The sequence below is a fragment of the Dryobates pubescens genome, chromosome 19, assembly GCF_014839835.1.
Source record: "Dryobates pubescens isolate bDryPub1 chromosome 19, bDryPub1.pri, whole genome shotgun sequence".
Lineage (NCBI taxonomy): Eukaryota > Metazoa > Chordata > Aves > Piciformes > Picidae > Dryobates > Dryobates pubescens.
In genome coordinates, this window is record NC_071630.1 from 2,088,207 (window position 1) to 2,107,978 (window position 19,772).

General features: G+C 55.8%; 1 protein-coding gene across 1 annotated transcript in view; it reads right to left on the reverse strand.

Annotated features, from left to right (window-relative positions):
* The window catches only part of RFWD3 (ring finger and WD repeat domain 3), a 40,857-nt gene extending 24,652 nt beyond the window's left edge, over positions 1-16,205 (reverse strand). Inside the window, exons 1-5 of the mRNA XM_009905887.2 lie at positions 15,829-16,205; positions 12,985-13,208; positions 5,856-5,944; positions 5,558-5,755; positions 2,182-2,273 (exon numbers count right to left, since the gene is read on the reverse strand). Coding sequence (XP_009904189.2) covers positions 2,182-2,273; positions 5,558-5,755; positions 5,856-5,944; positions 12,985-13,208; positions 15,829-16,205 — 980 coding nt within the window. The remainder of the gene's footprint in view (positions 1-2,181; positions 2,274-5,557; positions 5,756-5,855; positions 5,945-12,984; positions 13,209-15,828) is intronic.
* Between the last annotated feature and the right edge of the window lie 3,567 nt (positions 16,206-19,772).

Consider the following 19,772-nt stretch of genomic DNA (forward strand, 5'->3'; position numbering starts at 1 on the left):
ATTAGTCCTCATTTTCCTATCTGCTTTTTCTGCTTTCAATTAGAAAGGCTACACTGAAGCTGGGAGCAGGGGTGGGGAAGGGAGAGCAGTCACAGCAACGCTTGCTGACCTTGGGGAAGGAGAGCTACACCAAGAGTTTGACACAGCAAGATGAAAAGTGATTCACCCAGGAGATTTCTGTGTTGAATGTGTGCAGGAGGGGCTGGCAGGAAAGGTCAGCCCCTCACCCCCTCCAGCAGGAACTGCCTCGCTTCCCACGGCCGACGAGGAATCAGCAACAGAGCTTTGAGCAAGCACTCTGCACCTTCTCCCCTGGTGGCATTTCAAGACACAGCACAAGATCACTTTTGCTGTTTCAGTGCTGCAAGGCATGAACTCAGTAATTCTGTTGGAGAGAACACCCTGGAGCACCTCTGCTAAGAGGACAGGGCTCAGGGAGCTGCAGCTTGTTGAGCCTGCAGAAGAGGAGACTCCAGCAGGGGACCTTAGAGCTGCCTTCCAAGAGCTGAAGAGATCCTACAGGAATCACAGAATGGCTTAGGTTGAAAGGGACTTCAGAGATCATCTACTCCAACCACCCTGCCATGGGCAGGGACACCTCTCAACTAGACACAGCTGCACAAGGCTTCATCCAACCTGGCCTTAAACACCTCCAGGCATACACAACCTCCCTGGGGAGCCTGTTCCAGAGTCATAGAATCAGTAAGGTTGGAAAAGACCTCAAAGATCATCAAGTCCAACCTATCACCCAACACCTCCTGACAGCTAAACCATGGCACCAAGTGCAACATCCAATCCCCTCTTGAACACCTCCAAGGATGGGGACTCCACCACCTCCCTGGGCAGCACATCCCAATGGGCAACAACTCTCTCTGGGAAGAACTTTCTCCTCACCTCCAGCCTAAACCTCCCCTGACGCAGCCTGAGACTGTGTCCTCTTGTTCTGGTGCTGCTTGCCTGGAAGAAGAGACCAACCCCCTCCTGGCTACAGCCTCCCTTCAGGTAGTTGTAGACAGCAATAACATTGAGAACACTGAGCACTGGTTAGGCCACACCTTGAGTCCTGTGCCCAGCTCTGGGCTCCTCAGGTTAGGAAAGAGGTTGAGCTGCTGGAAGGTGTCCAGAGAAGGGCAACAAAGCTGGGGAGGGGTCTGGGGCACAGCCCTAGGAGGAGAGGCTGAGGGAGCTGGGGTTGCTTAGCCTGCAGAAGAGGAGGCTCAGGGGAGACCTTGCTCTCTCCAACTCCCTGCAGGGAGGTTGGAGCCAGGTGGGGGTTGGGCTCTTGTCCCAGGCACCCAGCACCAGAACAAGAGGACACAGTCTCAAGCTGTGCCAGGGGAGGTTTAGCCTGGATGTTAGGAAGAAGTTCTTCCCAGCAAGAGAGATTGGCCATTGGGATGTGCTGCCCAGGGAGGTGGTGGAGTCCCCATCCCTGGAGGTGTTTAGGAAGAACCTGGCTGAGGCACTTGGTGCCATGGTTGAGTTGATTAGATGGTGTTGGGTGATAGGTTGGACTTGATGATCTCTGAGGTCTTTTCCAACCTGGTTAATTCTGTATTCTATAAGGTCTTCTCCCTCACACTGAAGAACTTCTTCCTCAGCTCCAGACTAACCCTGCTCTCCCTCAGCTTCAAACCATTCCTATTCTCATGAAAAGTCCATCTGCAGCCTTCCTGTGGGATCCCTGCAGGTACTGGAAGGCTGCAGAGGGACTTTTCATAAGGGTGACTGGCAACAGGACAAGAGGGAATGGTTTGAAGTTGAGGGAGGGCAGGGTCAGGCTGGAGCTTAGGAAGAAGTTCTTCAATACGAGGGTGCTGAGACTCCGGAATGAGTTGCCCAGAGTGGTTGTAGATGCTCTCTCCCTGGAGATGTTCAAGGCCAGATTGGATGAGGCTCTGAGCAAACAAGTCTAGTTGAGAGGCATCCCTGCCCATGGCAGTGGGGTTGGAGCAGATGCTCTCTGAGGTCCTTTCCAACCTAGGCCATTCTGAGATGCCAGGGAAGCCCCGGGCAGCCCAGCGAGGCCACGGGTTCAACCAGCCCCGCTCACACCAATCACCAGGGGAGTGGCAGCTTGCTCCAGAGGAACCAGCAGATTCAATCACGAGGTAGAAGCCTGGGGGCAGCCTCCAGTGGCATGTGAGCAGTGAGGTGCCACTGCAGGTGGAGACTCTGTACCTCTTCATGCGCTCCTGCTCGGCGGTGTCCAGCGCTTTCAGCGTGCGAGCGTAGAGGATCACGATGTCAGACCGCTTCGCCCTCTTGTTGCACTGCAACACAAGACAACTGCAGCTCACCAACAGGAATTCAGCTCTCCAAACAAGCTCTGACCCTCGTGGCCCTGCAGGCAGAGGTCATCTGCTCGAGGACAAATCCACAAGCAATGAGCAGGGGGCATTTGTGAGACGCTGCCTCGGGCAGGCACCGGGGCTCCAGCAACGCTCAGGGACCCCACTGCACCTTCACCGAGGCAGCTCCTGCCTCCCCACTACATTTATGCTGCTGAAGCACCTGTGACAAGAACTGACAATTGAAAGCTAAGAAGAGTGTGGCCAGCAGGTCAAGGGAGAATAGAATAGAATAGACCAGACCAGGTTGGAAGAGACCTTCAAGATCATCGAGTCCAACCTATCATCCAACACCACCTAATCAACTCAACCCTCCTCCTCCACTCTACCCTAGGGAGGCCACAGCTAGAGTCCTGGGTCCACTTCTGGGCTCCCCAGTTCAAGTAAGGCAGGGAACTACTGGAGAGAGTCCAGCAAAGGCTACAAAGCTGTTGTGGGGGCCTGGAGCATCCCTGTGAGGAGCAAAGGCTGAGAGCCCTGGGGCTGTTGAGCCTGGAAAAGAGCAGCCCCAGAGGGGAGCTGAGCAATGCTCAGCAGGAGCTAAAGGAGCTGTGAGGAGCAAGAGGCTGGGGCCAGGCTCTTGTCAGTGGTGCCCAGGGACAGGACAGGAGAAGTGGGCACAAAGTGGCACCAAGAATTTCCATCTGATGATGAGAAGCATCCTTGGTGTGAAGGTGCTGGAGGCCTGAAGCAGGCTGCCCAGAGAGGTTGTGGAGCCTCTTTCTCTAGAGAGATTCCAACGACCCACTGGCCATTGTGCTGCTGGGCAGGCTGCTGTGGGTGCCCTGCTTTAGCAGGGGTGGGGGTTGGACTGGAAGATCTCCAGAGGCCCCTCCCAACTCCCACCATGCTGGGGGGCTGTGATTCTCTCTCTCATTGGCAAGTAAATTTCAGGAACAAAGTAACCAGACAAGGACCTAAAAACCAAGACTCCAGCCCAATGTCTTATGCTGAAAGCATCACTGTGAGGCCAACAGACAGGGCTTTAGGAAGCCCCAAGGACACATTCAACTCTTGTTCTCTTACTATACTCCTTCAATCACATCCTACAGGCCCAACTCCATAGCAGCATTCCAGTGTCAGCATGAAACACCAACCCTCCACTGATTTCAGGTGTTTCAGCCTTTGTGTGTGCCTGGTTGTGACCACTGAGACCTTAGTTTCACCTCAGGAAGAGGGGACAATCCCTCCTGCTGAGCTGGGACAGGGAAGAAAGGACAGCATCTGCAAGCTCAGTGGCTTGCAAATGTACTTGGGTGATCAGAAAAGCAGCAGAGAATATTCAGATCCAGTTCACCTCTGCTCAGGACTAAATTCCTACCTGCCATTAAAACACAGACACTGGCACAGGTTGCCCAGGGAGGTGGTGGAAGCCTCATCCCTGGAGGTTTTAAGGCCAGGCTGGATGTGGCTCTGAGCAACCTGCTCTAGTGTGAGGTGTCCCTGCCCATGGCAGAGGGGGTGGAGCTGGCTGAGCCTTGAGGTCCCTTCCAACCCTGACAGCTCTGTGATTCTATTATTTAGTAGCACAAAAATAAGGTGGGCAACAGATCCAGAGCAGAGAACACCCTCTCCCCTTGGTAAAGGGCTGCCTTGGGGAGCAGTGAGTGCTAAGGCAGCTTTCCTGGCAGGCAGCAGCTGCCCCTGGTAGGATCAGGAATGCTGCAATTTCACAGTAACTTGCACTTGAGTCACTTAGTATACAGAGCACCACAGGCAGCAAGCCTGCACTATTCAGCCAGAGAACACCCAGTTGCAAAGGACAGTGGCTGGAAACCAAGGGGAAGATGATTTAGCTTCCCTCCAGAGCAAGTTCTACCTAAGAACTTTTTAGTCATTACCTCACTAGAAAGAAAGAAAAAGGGGGGGCAAAAAGGGAGTAAAGCTCCCCTTGCAAGTTGTTAGGGTTCAAGGAGAAAGCAATCACAAGATTCCAGAGAGCAAAGATGCCAAGAACCTCTCTGACAATTGTGCCTGAGCTGGAGTGGGTGAAGAAAAGCTCAGACAGAATTGACAGAGGCAAGAAAAAGAAGGTTTGGGCCTTTGCTATGGCAACACTGATTCTTTAGGTTTAATCCCAGGAAGTCTCTGGAAGGGAAGGAATCCTGCCCAAAGTCAAGCAAGACTCTGGAAGGTCTCAAAATGAGACAGCCAAAGAAATCCTGGGCTCCCAGCCACACACTTGGGAAGCAATAGGACTGGACCTGAGTTAAAAGGTACTCTCTGACCTACTTTTTGCCAACATTCCTTTCTGGAAAAAAGGAGTAAGGCAAGGAAGCACATCAGAGAAGTGGAGACCTCAACACAGAACAAGGCTTTGAGTTGGAAGAGGCCTTCATGATCACCTAGTTCCAACCCACCCTGCCATGGGCAGAGACACCTCCTACTAGCCCAGGTTGCTCAAGGTCCCATCCAACCTGGCTTTGAATTCATCCAAGTTTGGACTCCCCACAGCTTCCCTGAGCCACCTGATCCAGTGGTTCATCACCCTCAAGGTGAAAGCTTTCTTCCTGCTCACTGATCTAAACCCAGCTCCTTCCAGTTTGAAGGAAGAGATCAGTATTACCCATCAAACAAAGCTGCCAAAAGAGCCTTAAAGCAGCAGCAGCATCACTTGCAAATAGACAGGAAGAGTCAAGGTGTTTCTGTCTGCCCTCTGCAAGCTACCAAAAGCACCTGAAAACTGCTTAAAGGCTGCAAAAGCACATCTGCTTCCAAACAGAAGAGAAAGTTGTGGATGCCCCCTCCCTGGGAGTGTTGAAGTCTAGGTTGCACAGGGCTTTGAGCCAGCCTGGTCTAGTGGAAAGTGTTCCTGTCCATGGCAGGAGGGCTGGAACTGGATGACCTTTAGGGTCCCTTTCAACTCAACCCATTCTGTGATTCTCAGCCAGGTTTCTTGCCCTGTACAGCATTTCCTGATGCTTAGTTAATGGCTTGCAGGAATTGGTTGTTCCCACACTCCAGGACCAGAGTGCAGCATTCTGAAGCCAGTCACAGGTTTAAGCATTTGAGCTCTCAAACTTCTGAGCCTGCTCCTCACAAGTGCTCTGCTTCAGGGAGAAAAATCCAAGCCTTAAAAGCACCGCTAGATGTTCCTGGCCTCGATACAGCCCCGAGAATTCCTGGCAGCAGGATTCCTCAGGCAGCAAGCAGTCATGGTGACCATGCCTGCAGCAGAAGTTAAAGCCATGAAATGTCCCTTTTACCTGGGGGCACTTCCCTGCCTGTCCCTTGAGCCACTTCTCAATGCAGGTGTAACCAAAGAGGTGTCCACAGCGCAGCGCTGACAGGCGGTGGGCCCCGGCGTTGGTCCACTGCTCCAAGCAGATGGCACAGGTGTCCCCTTCCTCCTCATACAGGGGTGCATAAGGAACTGATGACTCCAGGTTCTTTACTGGACTTCTCTAGGATTTAAAAAAAAAAAGAAGTCACACTCCTTTCTTTCAGGCAAATGCAGCACTGACCACATTGAATCTGCCTCTGAAAGCGTTCAGGGCATCGTACCTGCTTTCGCTGGACTCCAGCCTGCTCAGCTGCTTCACTTCCATGTTCTGCAGGAGCTTGATGGGGCTCTGCTTGGACCTGACTGGAAACTAAAGCAAGCAAAAGAAGTGAGGTGATGCATAAAGAGGGGACCCAAGTTCTCCTTGCCTTGATCTGAAAGCACTGGGGAACGAGGTAAGCAGGTAACAACAGCACAGCTTGCATACAAAGGTCCAGAGCAGGGTCCTGGACACCAAAGGACAGGCAGCCCATGAGTAAATAACCTTCTGTTCACCAGCCTAAACCTCCCCTGGAGCAGCTTGAGACTGTGTCCTCTTGTTCTGGTGCTGCTTGCCTGGGAGAAGAGACCAACCCCCACCTGGCTCCAACCTCCCTTCAGCAACCCCCACCTCATGACTACTAAACCATGGCACCAAGTGCCACGTCCAATCCCCTCTTGAACACCTCCAGGGATGGGGACTCCACCACCTCCCTGGGCAGCACATTCCAAAGGCCAACAACTCTCTCAGGGAAGAACTTTCTCCTCACCTCCAGCCTAAACCTCCCCTGGCACAGCTTGAGACTATGTCCTCTTGTTCTGTCACAGGTTGCCTGGGAGAAGAGCCCAACCCCCACCTGGCTACAACCTCCCTTCAGGTAGTTGCAGAGAGCAATAAGGTCTCCCCTGAGCCTTCTCTTCTCCAGAACTTTGTGCTTTCACAGCAGCAGAGCCCCACCATGGTGGGGGTTGGAAGGGACCTCTGCAGATCACCCAGTCCAACCCCCCTGCTAAAGCAGGGCACCCACAGCAGCTTGCCCAGGATCACAGTGGCCAGCTGGGGTTGGAAGCTCTCCAGAGAAGGAGACTCTACAACCTCTCTGGGCAGCTTGCTCCAGGCCTCCAGCAGCCTCACACCAAACAAGTTTCTCATCTTCAAATGGAACCTCCTGGGGGCCAGTTTGTGCCCATTTCTCCTCGTCCTGTCGCTGAGCACCACTGACAGGAGTCTAGCCACAGCCTCTTGGCCCACTCCCTCCACCTGCTGGCCATGTTCTTCTTCCTTCAGCCTCTTGCTGAGCATTGCTCAGGTGCCCTCTGGGGCTGCTCTTCTGCAGGCTCAACAGCCCCAGGGCTCTCAGCCTTTGCTCCTCAGAGATGCTCCAGGCCCCTCAGCACCTCCATAGCCTCCTTGATTCTCCCAGTAGCTCTGGGAAGTCCAGAACTGGCCCCAGTACTTCAGATGTGGCCTCAGCAGGGCAGAATAGAGGGGGGAGGAGAACCTCCCTCCTGTTGGCCACACTCTTTATTAACACAAGTAGACCATTGACCTTCTTAGCCACAAGGGCACATTGCTAGCTCATGGTGAACTTCCTGCCCACCAGCACTTCCAGAGTTCCTTTCAGCAGGTCACCCCTCACCTCTACTGGTACAGGGAGTTATTCCTCCACAGCTGCAGGAGCCTACAGCTTGCCCTTGCTGAACTTCATGAGGCTCCTCCCTGCCTACCTCTCCAGGTCCTTCTTTCATGGAAAGCAGCAGAATTTGGGCAAGTTGAGTGAAACAAAAGAGGTCTTTTACAGACAGCAAGCATTATGAGCAGTTCCCAACCTGCTAGAAACCAGCACCTGTGTACAGGCCTACAGCTGGGCTCATTTAGGGACAGAACCCCCACATCATTAGGCCCAGAGGAAGACTGACACCACTACACAGAAGCTCTTTGGCCAAGGGATCCAAGCATACATATTTCATGTGCCCAGAAAGCATTTCCAGTATGTTCTCTGCCCATTCCCCCTGAGTGAAGCAGCTTTCCAGCTGGCCCTCAGCCCAACCACCCATTCTGCTGGGCCATGTGGTTCTGTGCTGGGCCTCTGCTAGCCCTTCCCTTGGAGCTTGGGCCAGCTTTATTTGGACTACCACCACTAGCAGGCTGGGGAAAATAAAAGGAGAAGAAATCCCCATCTCCCCCTTATCTCCTGTCAAAACAGTCATTACTCACACCAAGCACTGGAGGCAGATATTCTCAAGCTAGTATCTCCTAAAGATGGAGGGAGAGCAGGAGGGAGAGCAGGAGGGAGAGCAGGAGGGAGAGCAGGAGGGAGAGCAGGAGGGAGAGCAGGAGGGAGAGCAGGAGGGAGAGCAGGAGGGAGAGCAGGAGGGAGAGCAGGAGGGAGAGCAGGAGGGAGAGCAGGAGGGAGAGCAGGAGGGAGAGCAGGAGGGAGAGCAGGAGGGAGAGCAGGAGGGAGAGCAGGAGGGAGAGCAGGAGGGAGAGCAGGAGGGAGAGCAGGAGGGAGAGCAGGAGGGAGAGCAGGAGGGAGAGCAGGAGGGAGAGCAGGAGGGAGAGCAGGAGGGAGAGCAGGAGGGAGAGCAGGAGGGAGAGCAGGAGGGAGAGCAGGAGGGAGAGCAGGAGGGAGAGCAGGAGGGAGAGCAGGAGGGAGAGCAGGAGGGAGAGCAGGAGGGAGAGCAGGAGGGAGAGCAGGAGGGAGAGCAGGAGGGAGAGCAGGAGGGAGAGCAGGAGGGAGAGCAGGAGGGAGAGCAGGAGGGAGAGCAGGAGGGAGAGCAGGAGGGAGAGCAGGAGGGAGAGCAGGAGGGAGAGCAGGAGGGAGAGCAGGAGGGAGAGCAGGAGGGAGAGCAGGAGGGAGAGCAGGAGGGAGAGCAGGAGGGAGAGCAGGAGGGAGAGCAGGAGGGAGAGCAGGAGGGAGAGCAGGAGGGAGAGCAGGAGGGAGAGCAGGAGGGAGAGCAGGAGGGAGAGCAGGAGGGAGAGCAGGAGGGAGAGCAGGAGGGAGAGCAGGAGGGAGAGCAGGAGGGAGAGCAGGAGGGAGAGCAGGAGGGAGAGCAGGAGGGAGAGCAGGAGGGAGAGCAGGAGGGAGAGCAGGAGGGAGAGCAGGAGGGAGAGCAGGAGGGAGAGCAGGAGGGAGAGCAGGAGGGAGAGCAGGAGGGAGAGCAGGAGGGAGAGCAGGAGGGAGAGCAGGAGGGAGAGCAGGAGGGAGAGCAGGAGGGAGAGCAGGAGGGAGAGCAGGAGGGAGAGCAGGAGGGAGAGCAGGAGGGAGAGCAGGAGGGAGAGCAGGAGGGAGAGCAGGAGGGAGAGCAGGAGGGAGAGCAGGAGGGAGAGCAGGAGGGAGAGCAGGAGGGAGAGCAGGAGGGAGAGCAGGAGGGAGAGCAGGAGGGAGAGCAGGAGGGAGAGCAGGAGGGAGAGCAGGAGGGAGAGCAGGAGGGAGAGCAGGAGGGAGAGCAGGAGGGAGAGCAGGAGGGAGAGCAGGAGGGAGAGCAGGAGGGAGAGCAGGAGGGAGAGCAGGAGGGAGAGCAGGAGGGAGAGCAGGAGGGAGAGCAGGAGGGAGAGCAGGAGGGAGAGCAGGAGGGAACCTTTGAGATCATCCAGTCCAACCTATCACCCAACACCATCTAATCAACTCAACCATAGCACCAAGCACCCCATCAAGTCTCTTCCTAAACACCTCCAGGGATGGGGTCTCCACCACCTCCCTGGGCAGCACATCCCAATGGCCAATCTCTCTTTCTATGAAGAGCTTCTTCCTAACAACCAGTCTAAACCTCCCCTGGCACAGCTTGAGACTGTGTCCTCTTGTTCTGGTGCTGGTTGCCTGGGAGAAGAGCCCAACCCCCACCTGGCTACAGCCTCCCTTCAGGGAGTTGTGAGCCTCTGTGGCTCAGGGCTGAAAAGGACCCAGTGGCTTATACAAAGCAGAAGACAAGGGAACTCCAAACCCAGCAGAGAGCAGATGTTCACACAGCAATAGGCTGCACTTGACAGCTTGAGCTCCTGTCACATGTGAGAGTAGCTCAGAGCAAGCAGAATGCATCTGTGCAAAAGGCACCTCAGAGATGGACCCTCACAACCAAGGAAGGTGGCAAGGTGTGCTGGCCTGTCAGAACCAAACCTAAGGGCAGAGAGTGAAGCAGAAGGACATTGCACAGAGATTGAAGTGGAAATAACCAACCTTGCTGTGGTGCTCTCTGGGCACTGATAAGCTTGGCTAGCAGGTTAGCTGTTTGTCACTGCTGCATAACCTCTGTGTGTGCAGCACAAAGAATGTCACTGAGGTGTGTGGCAGCCTGTGAACATGAGGCTGGAGCAAGGGCTGTGAGGCAGAAAAAGCTGAGGAAGGGCCAAGACAAAAAGCTCTCTGTCCTAAGCACCTCTGCCTCCTCAGCTGTCACAAGAAGCTACAGGAATGAAAGCAGACTGAAATCCCAAATCACTTGAAGAACATCCTGGATCTGAGCCTGAGCTCAGTGCTGATGGCCAAGGTGTGATGGGAGGAGTGGCTGAAACCACATCAGGACGTGCTGCCACTCAGTGAGACCAGGACAGGCTGGAGAGCTGAAAGAGAGCAACCTCAGGAAGCTCAACCAGGGGAGGTGGAGGAACAACCCCCTGCACTGCAGGTGAGGGGTGACCTGCTGGAAAGCAGCTCTGTGGAGGAGGACCTGGGAGTGCTGCTGGACAAGAAGCTCACCATGAGTCAGCAATGGGCCCTTGTGGCTAAGGTGGTCAATGGTCTACTTGTGTTAAATAGAAGAGTGTGGCCAACAGGAGGGAGGTTCTCCTCCCCCTCTATTCTGCCCTACTGAGGCCACATCTGAAGTACTGGGGCCAGTTCTGGACTTCCCAGAGTCCAGAACTACTGGGAGAATCAAGTAGGCTATGGAGGTGCTGAGGGGCCTGGAGCAGCTCTGTGAGGAGCAAAGGCTGAGAGCCCTGGGGCTGTTGAGCCTGCAGAAGAGCAGCCCCAGAGGGGAGCTGAGCAATGCTCAGCAAGAGATGGAGGTGGAGGGCAAGAGGCTGGAGCCAGACCCTTGTCATTGGTGCCCAGGGACAGTACAAGGGGCATCAGGCACAAACTGGAAGCCAAGAATTTCCACATGAAGATGAGGAGAAACTTCTTTGGTGTATGGGTGCTGGAGGCCTGGAGCAGGCTGCCCAGAGAGGTTGTGGAGTCTCCTCTGGAGAGATTCCACAGCTACCTGGCCATTGGGATCCTGAGCAAGCTGCTGTGGGAACCCTGCTTTAGCATGGAGGTTGGACTTGAGGAGCTCAAGAGGTCTCTTCCAACCTTCACCATGCTGGGACTCCAATTTGCTATTTCCAGTAACACACCTTGACACTGCCTAACAGTGTGTGTGCTGGGCACTGGTCTCTCATACTTGCAGTTGTCCTAACATCTCAGGACTCTTGGGAAGCAGCAGCCTGTATTTAACCTGATGAGAGCAGTCACCCATTGCTGCTGCTGCTGCTCTAGGAGCTCCTTGCCAAAAAAAGAAGGTGGTAGCAGCCTGCTCCTGTCAGCCATGGGCACAAAGATCCCTTAGCACCATCTGTCGTGCAGCTGGGAAGGAATTTCCCCTCTCAGGTTTGCAGCACAATCAACCAGGTTGGAAGAGACCTCCAAGATCATTCAAGTCCAACTGAACCCTTCACCCCCCCTCCTAACCCAAGCCCCCTCCACCCCCCCCCACCCAACCCCCCCACCTAACCCAAGCCCCCTCCACCCCCCCACCCAACCCCCCCACCTAACCCAAGCCCCCTCCACCCCCCCAACCCAACCCCCCCTCCTAACCCAAGCCCCCTCCACCCCCCCACCCAACCCCCCCACCTAACCCAAGCCCCCTCCACCCCCCCAACCCAACCCCCCCTCCTAACCCAAGCCCCCTCCACACCCCCACCCAACCCCCCCCCCCTCCATGCCCCCCAACCCCCCCCCTACACCCCTCCCAAGCCAACACCCCCACATCCCCCCCCTAACCCAATCCCTCCCCTCCAGGCCCCCCTAACCCAACCCCCTCCCTCACCCAACCCCCTAACCCAACCACCCCCACCCCAACCCCCCCTCTACACTCCCCCAAGCCAACCTCCCCCACGCCCCCCAACCCAACCACCCCCCACCCCAACCCCCCCTCCACACACCCCCCAACCCAATCCCTCCCCTCCCCGCCCCCCCCAACCCACCCCTCCCCTCACCCAACACCCCCTCCACACCCCCCCTAATCCAACCTCCCCCACGCCCCCCCTAACCTAACCACCCTCCACCCCAACCCCCCCTCCATGGCCCCCCTAAGCCAACCCCCCCCTCCACCCCCCACCTAACCCCCTGCCTGTGTATTTCCATGCTGAGCATTTCATTGAATGATGTAATTGAGGAAAACTGATTGCAAGCTTTAGCTTGGGGTTAACTAACTTTTAGATGCATCATAATGGATACCAACTCTCCACTGAGTTTGTGAATGACTTTCATTTTCTCCTGTTTGGGTACTACAAAGTTCATATTTTGTCTGTGATACCTCCTCTCTCTCTTTGTTAAGGAGGCACTTTGGCATCCAAGGCAGACTCTCAAGCGAGGCTGAGGGAGCTGGGGGTGCTTAGGCTGGAGAGAAGGAGGCTCAGGGGAGACCTTATTGCTCTCTACAACTACCTAAGGGAGGTTGTAGCCAGGTGGGGGTTGGGCTCTTCTCCCAGGCAACCACCATCAGAACAGACTCAAGCTGTGCCAGAGGAGGTTTAGCCTGGATGTCAGGAAGAAGTTCTTCCCAGAAAGAGAGATTGGCCCTTGGGATGTGCTGCCCAGGGAGGTGGTGGAGTCCCCATCACTGGAGGTGGTTAAAAGGAGACTGGCTGAGGCACTTGGTGCCATGGTTGAGTTGATCAGATGGTGCTGGGTGATAGGTTGGCCTTGATGATCTCAAAGGTCTTTTCCAACCTGGTTAATTCTATTCTAGCTAGACCATAGCACTAAGTGCCTCATGCAGGCTTTTCTTACCCCCCCACCCACCCCCCTGGGCAGCCTATTCCCATGGATAATCTCCTTCTGTGAGGACTTAGTTTCTAAGATTAAGCCTAAACCTTCCCCTGGCACAGCTTGAGACTGTGTCCTCTTGTTCTGGTGCTGCTTGCCTGGGAGAAGAGACCAGCCCCCACCTGGCTACAACCTCCCTGCAGGGAGGTGCAGAGAGCAAGGTCTCCCCTGAGCCTCCTCTTCTGCAGGCTCCAACCCCAGCTCCCTCAGCCTCTCCTCCCAGGGCTGTGCTCCAGACCCCTCCCCAGCCTTGTTGCCCTTCTCTGGACACCTTCCAGCAACTCAACAGCAAGATGAGCTCCTGAACCTGGTCTCTACACAGCTCAACTATAGCACAAACCTCCTGAGCCAGCTGCTGGAGGAATCTCCTGGGTCGATGGCGCTGCAGCCTCCACTTCCTCCTCCTCCTCAGTAGTGCTGCTGTCAGAGTCATTCACTTCTATTGTTTCATCTGAGCCCTGCTGCTGGTTGCTCCCTGAAACACCCGAGGGTTCCTGGTGTAGAACAGCTCCTGTAGTCGGCTCTTGTGTCCTCCTGAGTTGAAAGTAACTGTCCAGTGCTGCCCTGAGTCCAGAAAAACAGAAAATAACCCCCAGCCAGTTATTCTGGGGAAGGCAAAGGCTCAGCACTTCTCTCCATGCTGGTTGGCAGTAAAACTCCCAGGCTCTGACTGCAATGGGAAGATACCAAAGTGACTGGATCAGACCTTCTTGGGTAGATGGGCAATCCATCCAACTGCCCACCCTATGAACCATCAGCAACCCTTCCTTCTGCTCACAGAAAAGCTCCATCTCATTGCCACAGTGATATTCTCCCCTTTTAGGGTGGGTTGAAGAGGAGCAAAGCAATACCCACCATAAGTACTGTTCACAGCTGGCCTCAGGAGCTCCTACCCTACCCTGACAATCCCACTTCAGACCTGGTTCCCAAAGCCACTGCTATCAGTTTCCTTCCACTGACTACCCTGTGCCTCATCTTTCTGCTGTCCCTCTTCTCTTCTTCACTCCTGGATAGACACATCCTCCCCACTCCCCCCCTCCATCAGTTCAGCTATCATCTCAATTGTCCCTCAGATTCAAAAGGCAACTTTGTCAGGTTGCCTTCTAGCCCTGAGAGCTCCAGTGACCTTCCCAGGCAATCCCAGGGCAAACAGTAGAGTGATGGATGCTTAATCATCTGGGAGGTGTGGAATTCTTGTTCTCACTTCTTCCCCACATTGAAGGCAGTGCTCCAGTTCATTACAATTTCACTCCTGGCATTTACAAAAGCTACAGAGACGAGACAAAACCCAAATGAACCAGGACTGGGGATTTCTTTCTGGCTGGAGAGCCCTTTAAAGCCATCACAAATGGTACTTGCATTTTTACTTTCTTTGCCTGGAGGAAACAAAACCAAACCAAAAAACAAGCAAGCACCCAACAAACCCCACAGAAAAAAACAGCTCAGTTTGCACATTTGTGCAAGTTTGTGCAGCAGCTGCCACCAGACCACCTGATCAGGCCATCTCCAAAGCAAAGGTGGAATGCAAACAGAGCACCAGCTCCACTGGGCTAAATGCTGGCTGGAAGCGCCGAGAGTCAGCAGCATCCCAGGCTCACAGTACCACCAAGGTGGGAGAGACCTTGAGGATCATCCAGTCCAACCTGGCACCACAGACCTCAGGACTAGACCATGGCTCCAAGTGCCACATCCAATCCCCTCTTCAACACCTCCAGGGATGGGGACTCCACCACCTCCCTGGGCAGCACATCCCAAGGGCCAACAACTCTCTCTGGGAAGAACTTTCTCCTCCCCTCCAGCCCAAACCTCCCCTGGCACAGCTTGAGACTGTGTCCTCTTGTTCTGGTGCTGCTTGCCTAGGAGAAGCGACCAACCCCCACCTGGCTACAACCTCCCTTCAGGGAATTGCAGAGAGCAATGAGGTCTCCCTTGAGCCTCCTCTTCTGCAGGCTAAGCAACCCCAGCTCCCTCAGCCTCTCCTCACAGGGCTGTGCTCAAGGCCTCTCCCCAGCCTTGTTGCCCTTCTCTGGACACCTTCCAGCAGCTCAACCTCTTTCCTAACCTGAGGGGCCCAGAACTGGACACAGGACTCAAGGTGTGGCCTGAGCAGTGCTGAGCACAGGGCACAATGACCTCCCTGCTCCTGCTGGCCACACTCTGCCTGCTGCAGGCCAGGCTGCCCTTGGCCTTCTTGGCCCCCTGGGCACACTGCTGGCTCCTGTTTAGGCAGCTGTCAATCAGCACCCCCAGGTCCCTCTCTGTTTGGCAGCTCTCAGCCACTCTGCCCCCAGCCTGTAGCTCTACCTGGGGTTGCTGTGGCCAAAGTGCAGCCCCTGGCACTTGGACTTGTTGAATGCCATCCTGTTGGCCTCTGCCCCTCTGCCCAGCCTGGCAAGGTCCCTCTGCAGAGCCCTTCTGCCCTCTAACTGACCAACATCTGCTCCCAGCTTGCTGCTCCCATCTGCAAACTTGCTGCTGACTGACTCAATGCCCTCATCCAGATCACCAATGAAGATGTTAAAGAGGATGGGGCCCAGTACTGCAGTGAGCACCAATAGGAACCTGCCAGAGCAGAGAGGATAGTGAGAGCAGCAGCTCTGAAAGCAAGAGGGAGAGCACTGGGGCTCAGGGGTTCCCCCCACTAAGAAATTATGAAATGGGAGAGGCCTGAAGGGACCTCTGGAGATTGAGTCCAAACCCCTTGCCAAAGCAGGGTCACCCCCAGGGTAGGTCACCCAGGAACACAGCCAGATGAGTCTCAAAAGTCTCCAGAGAAGGAGACTCCACACTGGGCAGCCTGCTCCAAGGCTCCAGCACCCTCACAGTGAAGAAATTTCTCTTCACTTTCAGTTCAAACATCCTGGGTTCCAGTTTGTATCCACTGCCCCTTCTCCTATCACAGGACACCACTGACAAGAGACTGGCACCTTCTTCTTGACACCCACCCTTCAGATATTTATAAACACTAGTAAGAGCTCCTCTCAGTCTTCTCTCTTCCAGACTAAGTGAGGGGACTCACTTCACCAGAGCAAACACCCTGCCAGCAGAGATCAGTGTGCTGTGCCACCAAGCTTAAAGGGCATGTGAGCCGCCCAGAACGTGGCCACAGCCCAGAGTGAGCCAGCCAGTTCCAAACTGGTAACAGAGGGGACAGGAGCGCAGTTCAGGCCCATCTCTGCTTTACCTGGTGCTGACTGTCCTCTGGGAGCCTCCAATCCTCTGCTGCCCACGAACTCTCCTGACCCGCGGGCGCTGCATGGCCTGCGGCACAGGTCGAGGGGGCTCCGAGGCCCCTTGCAGCCTCTGCAGGCCATGGCGAGCAGCAGGGGCCGGCCGGGAGGCAGGCCCAGCGGCAGCTTCCCCGCTTGCACCAGCACTCGGTGCGCCAACAGCGTCAGCAGCAGGGAGCACGGCCAGGCGGCCGCCTCCTCCTTCCCCTAGCGCTGGGGCGTGGGACGACAGCGACGCCGGACCAGAGGGCTCCGGGGGAAGCCTCCCGGGGTTCTCTGCGGAGTAACCAGCCACGGGTTGGAGATCAACTTCCATCTCTTCTTCGGCCATTTCTGCAGAGAGTTAAAGAGAAAAGTCCATCAGTCTTCAGTTGCAAGCGTGCTCCTGCTTCCAAAGCCTGACGGTGGAAAGCAGCAGGTGGAGCTGGCAGGGACTACAAAAGGCTTTTGAATTCAGTCTCGGAACACAGTTCATCCTTTCACAGCAGAGCTAAACCACCCCAAGTCAATACAGGTACCTGAGGTGCCCAGAACAGGCAGCACCATCCCAGAGCCCTGCACTCAAAGCCTTTTGTTCAGCAGCAGCTAGCACCAAAGGCACATCCCAACATCCACTTCAGTGAGGCTTTGGGTGGATGTGGAAAGCCAAAGGTTCCTTGCTGGCATCATCTACTTGCCAGGAAATTCACGTGGATCTTGGAGAACAATTTGGAAACACTCTAGAGATGCTCCATGGTGAGCAGCACTGCACCAACACCCACAAAGAGAAGCTCTGCAGCACAGCCCTCTCACTGCCCTGGGTTTATTCTCAAGTTGCTTGGAGTAAAATGCCGTTGTGGTAACCGTTCACTGTGACCCTCACCTGCAGCTCACTGCAAGTGCTTTATATTCCCCAACAAAGAATCCCAGCATGGTGGGGGTTGGAAGGGACCACTGGAGATCACCAGTCCAAGGCCCCTGCTCCAGCATCCAGTTCCTGCCCATGGCAGAGGGGTTAGGACTCCTCCTACCAGCCCAGGTCGCTCAAGGCCTCATCCAACCTGGCCTTGAACACCACCAGGGAGGGGACATCCACAACCTCCCTGGGCAGCCTGTGCCAGTGTCTCCCCACCCTCACTGTCAAGAATTTCTTCCTCATCTCCAGTCTCAATCTCCCCTCTTCAAGCTCAAAGCCATTCCCCCTTGTCACACACAGAATCACCAAGGTTGGAAAGAGACCTCAAAGATCAAGTCCAACCTGGCACCACAGACCTCATGGCTAAACCATTGGCACCAAGTGCCACGTCCAATCCCCTCTTGAACACCTCCAGGGATGGGGACTCCACCACCTCTCACCACAAGCTCTTGTAAAAAGAATCTCCCCCTGCAAGGTTTTATTGACCTTTACAGAAACTCTAAGTTAAGAATCATTTACCAATGCTTCTCCTCGTTACCAACCCAATCTAAATTAAGCTGAGAAGAGATGTCAAAAGCCACCTCCCCCCTGAACAGTCCCACAGGTGAGCTATGAGAATATCCCACGACCAAGCACCGCTGGTCTAGCACAAAACTGGCATCCAGGATAAAGCTGCCACCTGTAATAAGCACAAGAGACCCTTCCCCTTCCCCACAAATCAACACTGAAGCTTAAACACTGCAGACACTCACCACCACAGGTTAATGAACTCCCTGTAGAATAGAATAGAATAGAATTAACCAGGTTGGAAAAGACCTCAGAGATCATTGAGTCCAACCTATCACCCAACACCATCTAATAATCAACTAAACAATGGTACAAAGTGCCTCATCCAGTCTCCTCTTAAACACTTCCAGTGATGGTGACTCCACCACCTCCCTGGGCAGCACATTCCAATGGCCAATCACTCTTTCTGGGAAGAACTTCTTCCTAACATCCAGGCTAAACCACCCCTGGCACAGCTTGAGACTGTGTCCTCTTGTTCTGGTGCTGCTTGCCTGGGAGAAGAGACCAACCCCCACCTGGCTGCAACCTCCCTTCAGGGAGTTGTAGACAGCAAGAAGGTCTCCCCTGAGCCTCCTCCTCTCCAGGCTAAACAACCCCAGCTCCCTCAGCCTCTCCTCATAGGGCTGTGCTCCAAACCCCTCCCCAGTTTTGTTGCCCTTCTCTGGACACCTTCCAGCAACTCAACATCTTTCCTAAACTGAGAAGCCCAGAACTGGACACAGGACTCAAGGTGTGGCCTAACCAGTGCTGAGTACAGGGGCACAATGACCTCCCTGCTCCTGCTAGCCACACTATTCCTGATACAGGCCGCCTGGGCACACTGCTGGCTCGTGTTCAGCCTACTATCAACCAGCACCCCCAGGTTCCTTTCTGCCTGGCTGCTCTCCAGCCACTCTGCCTCCAGCCTGTAGCTCTGCATGGGGTTGTTGTGGCCAATGTGCAGAACCCAGCACCTGGATGTGTTAAATCTCATGCCCTTGGACTCTGCCCATCTGTCCAGCCTGGCAAGGTCCCTCTGCAGAGCTCTCTTACCCTCTAACAGATCAACTCCTGCCCTGAGCTTGCTGTCATCTGCAAATTTACTGCTGACAAACTCAATCCCCTCATCCAGATCATCAATAAAGATACTGAAGAGGATGTATTTCCCACTAATAATAATACCGGTTAAAACCGGCAGCTTTACCATCAAACCTGAGCCTCCCCCAGAGGGGCAGCGCCCAGCGCTGCCTCCAGCCAGCTGCCTCCCTGGCAGCCACCGGAAGAGCCCAGGGGCGGACGGGCTCCGCAAACAAGCCCCTCGGGCCCACGGGAGACACACGTGGGTGCTGTCAGGGAGCGCAGCGTGCGAGCAGCGGAGGCCTCCGCAGCTGAGCGCGGGAGGCTGAACGCAGCACAAGCCTCCTCTGGTGGAAGGGACCCCGCAGCGCTCGCCAACTGCGAACGCAGGCCCCGCTCCCACAGCTCCACCAGGTTACGACGCTACGGCTGCTTTAACCCACACACAAAACAAACATCCCCCCCCAAACACGACCTAAACCGAAGCGCGGCGTTTTATTTCTGGCTTTTTACGCGGCTCGCCTATCTCAACTCGGCTCCAACCACCACAGAAAGGGCGCAAAGGGTTACACTCCCCGCCCCGGCAGACGCAGCGCTCCACGCACCCCAGCCGCCAGGCCCAGCCCCTAGGCCCCTGGGGCTGAGCCCGCCGCTCCCCACCCCGGAATCCAGGCCGCGGCGGAACCCCGCACCCCGTCGCGGCATCCGGCATCTATGACCTGAAGCCCGGCCGCGCCGCGGGGACTCCGGGCTGGGTAGAGCCATCCCCGCCGCCCCCCGCTCACCTGCCCGCAGGCCCAACCGCTCTGCTCGAGCTCCGCGCCGCCCCGCCCCCGCCGCCCTACTGGCCAGCTGACATCGCTGCACCCGCTTCTATTGGGGGAGCCGGGCCCTCTCCGCCTTTTCATTGGTCAGTCGCTCTGTCCGTCCGACTAACGGAAGGGAGGGTGAATGGGGCAAGGGGCGGGAAGACAGAGCCTGCTCTGATTGGTCAGAGAGTCATAGGGCGGGCCGGGCTGATTGGGTTGGCTGACCCTCGCCGGCCGCAAGAGGGCGGGGAAAGCAGGGTGTAGCGAGTTGCCATTGGTTAAGCCGCCGGCGGGGGCAAAAGAGCGGGAGCTCGGAGGGATTCAAACGGCGGCGGAGCTGGGGCGGGGGGAGCGGGGCTATGCGGGCGGCGTCCGCCGTGCCCCGACGGAACGCGGAGGGACTCGGAGCTTATGTGTCCTGTCCCTCCGGTCGCCTTCAGCTGTCAGCCTCCCCTTGAGCCACCTGGGAGCCTGTGGCAGGATGCTCTGGGCCACCTGTCTCGGTCCAGAGAGGGAAAGAGACCGAGTTCTTTTGAATATTGCCGTGTCATGAAATCAGAGGCACAAACGA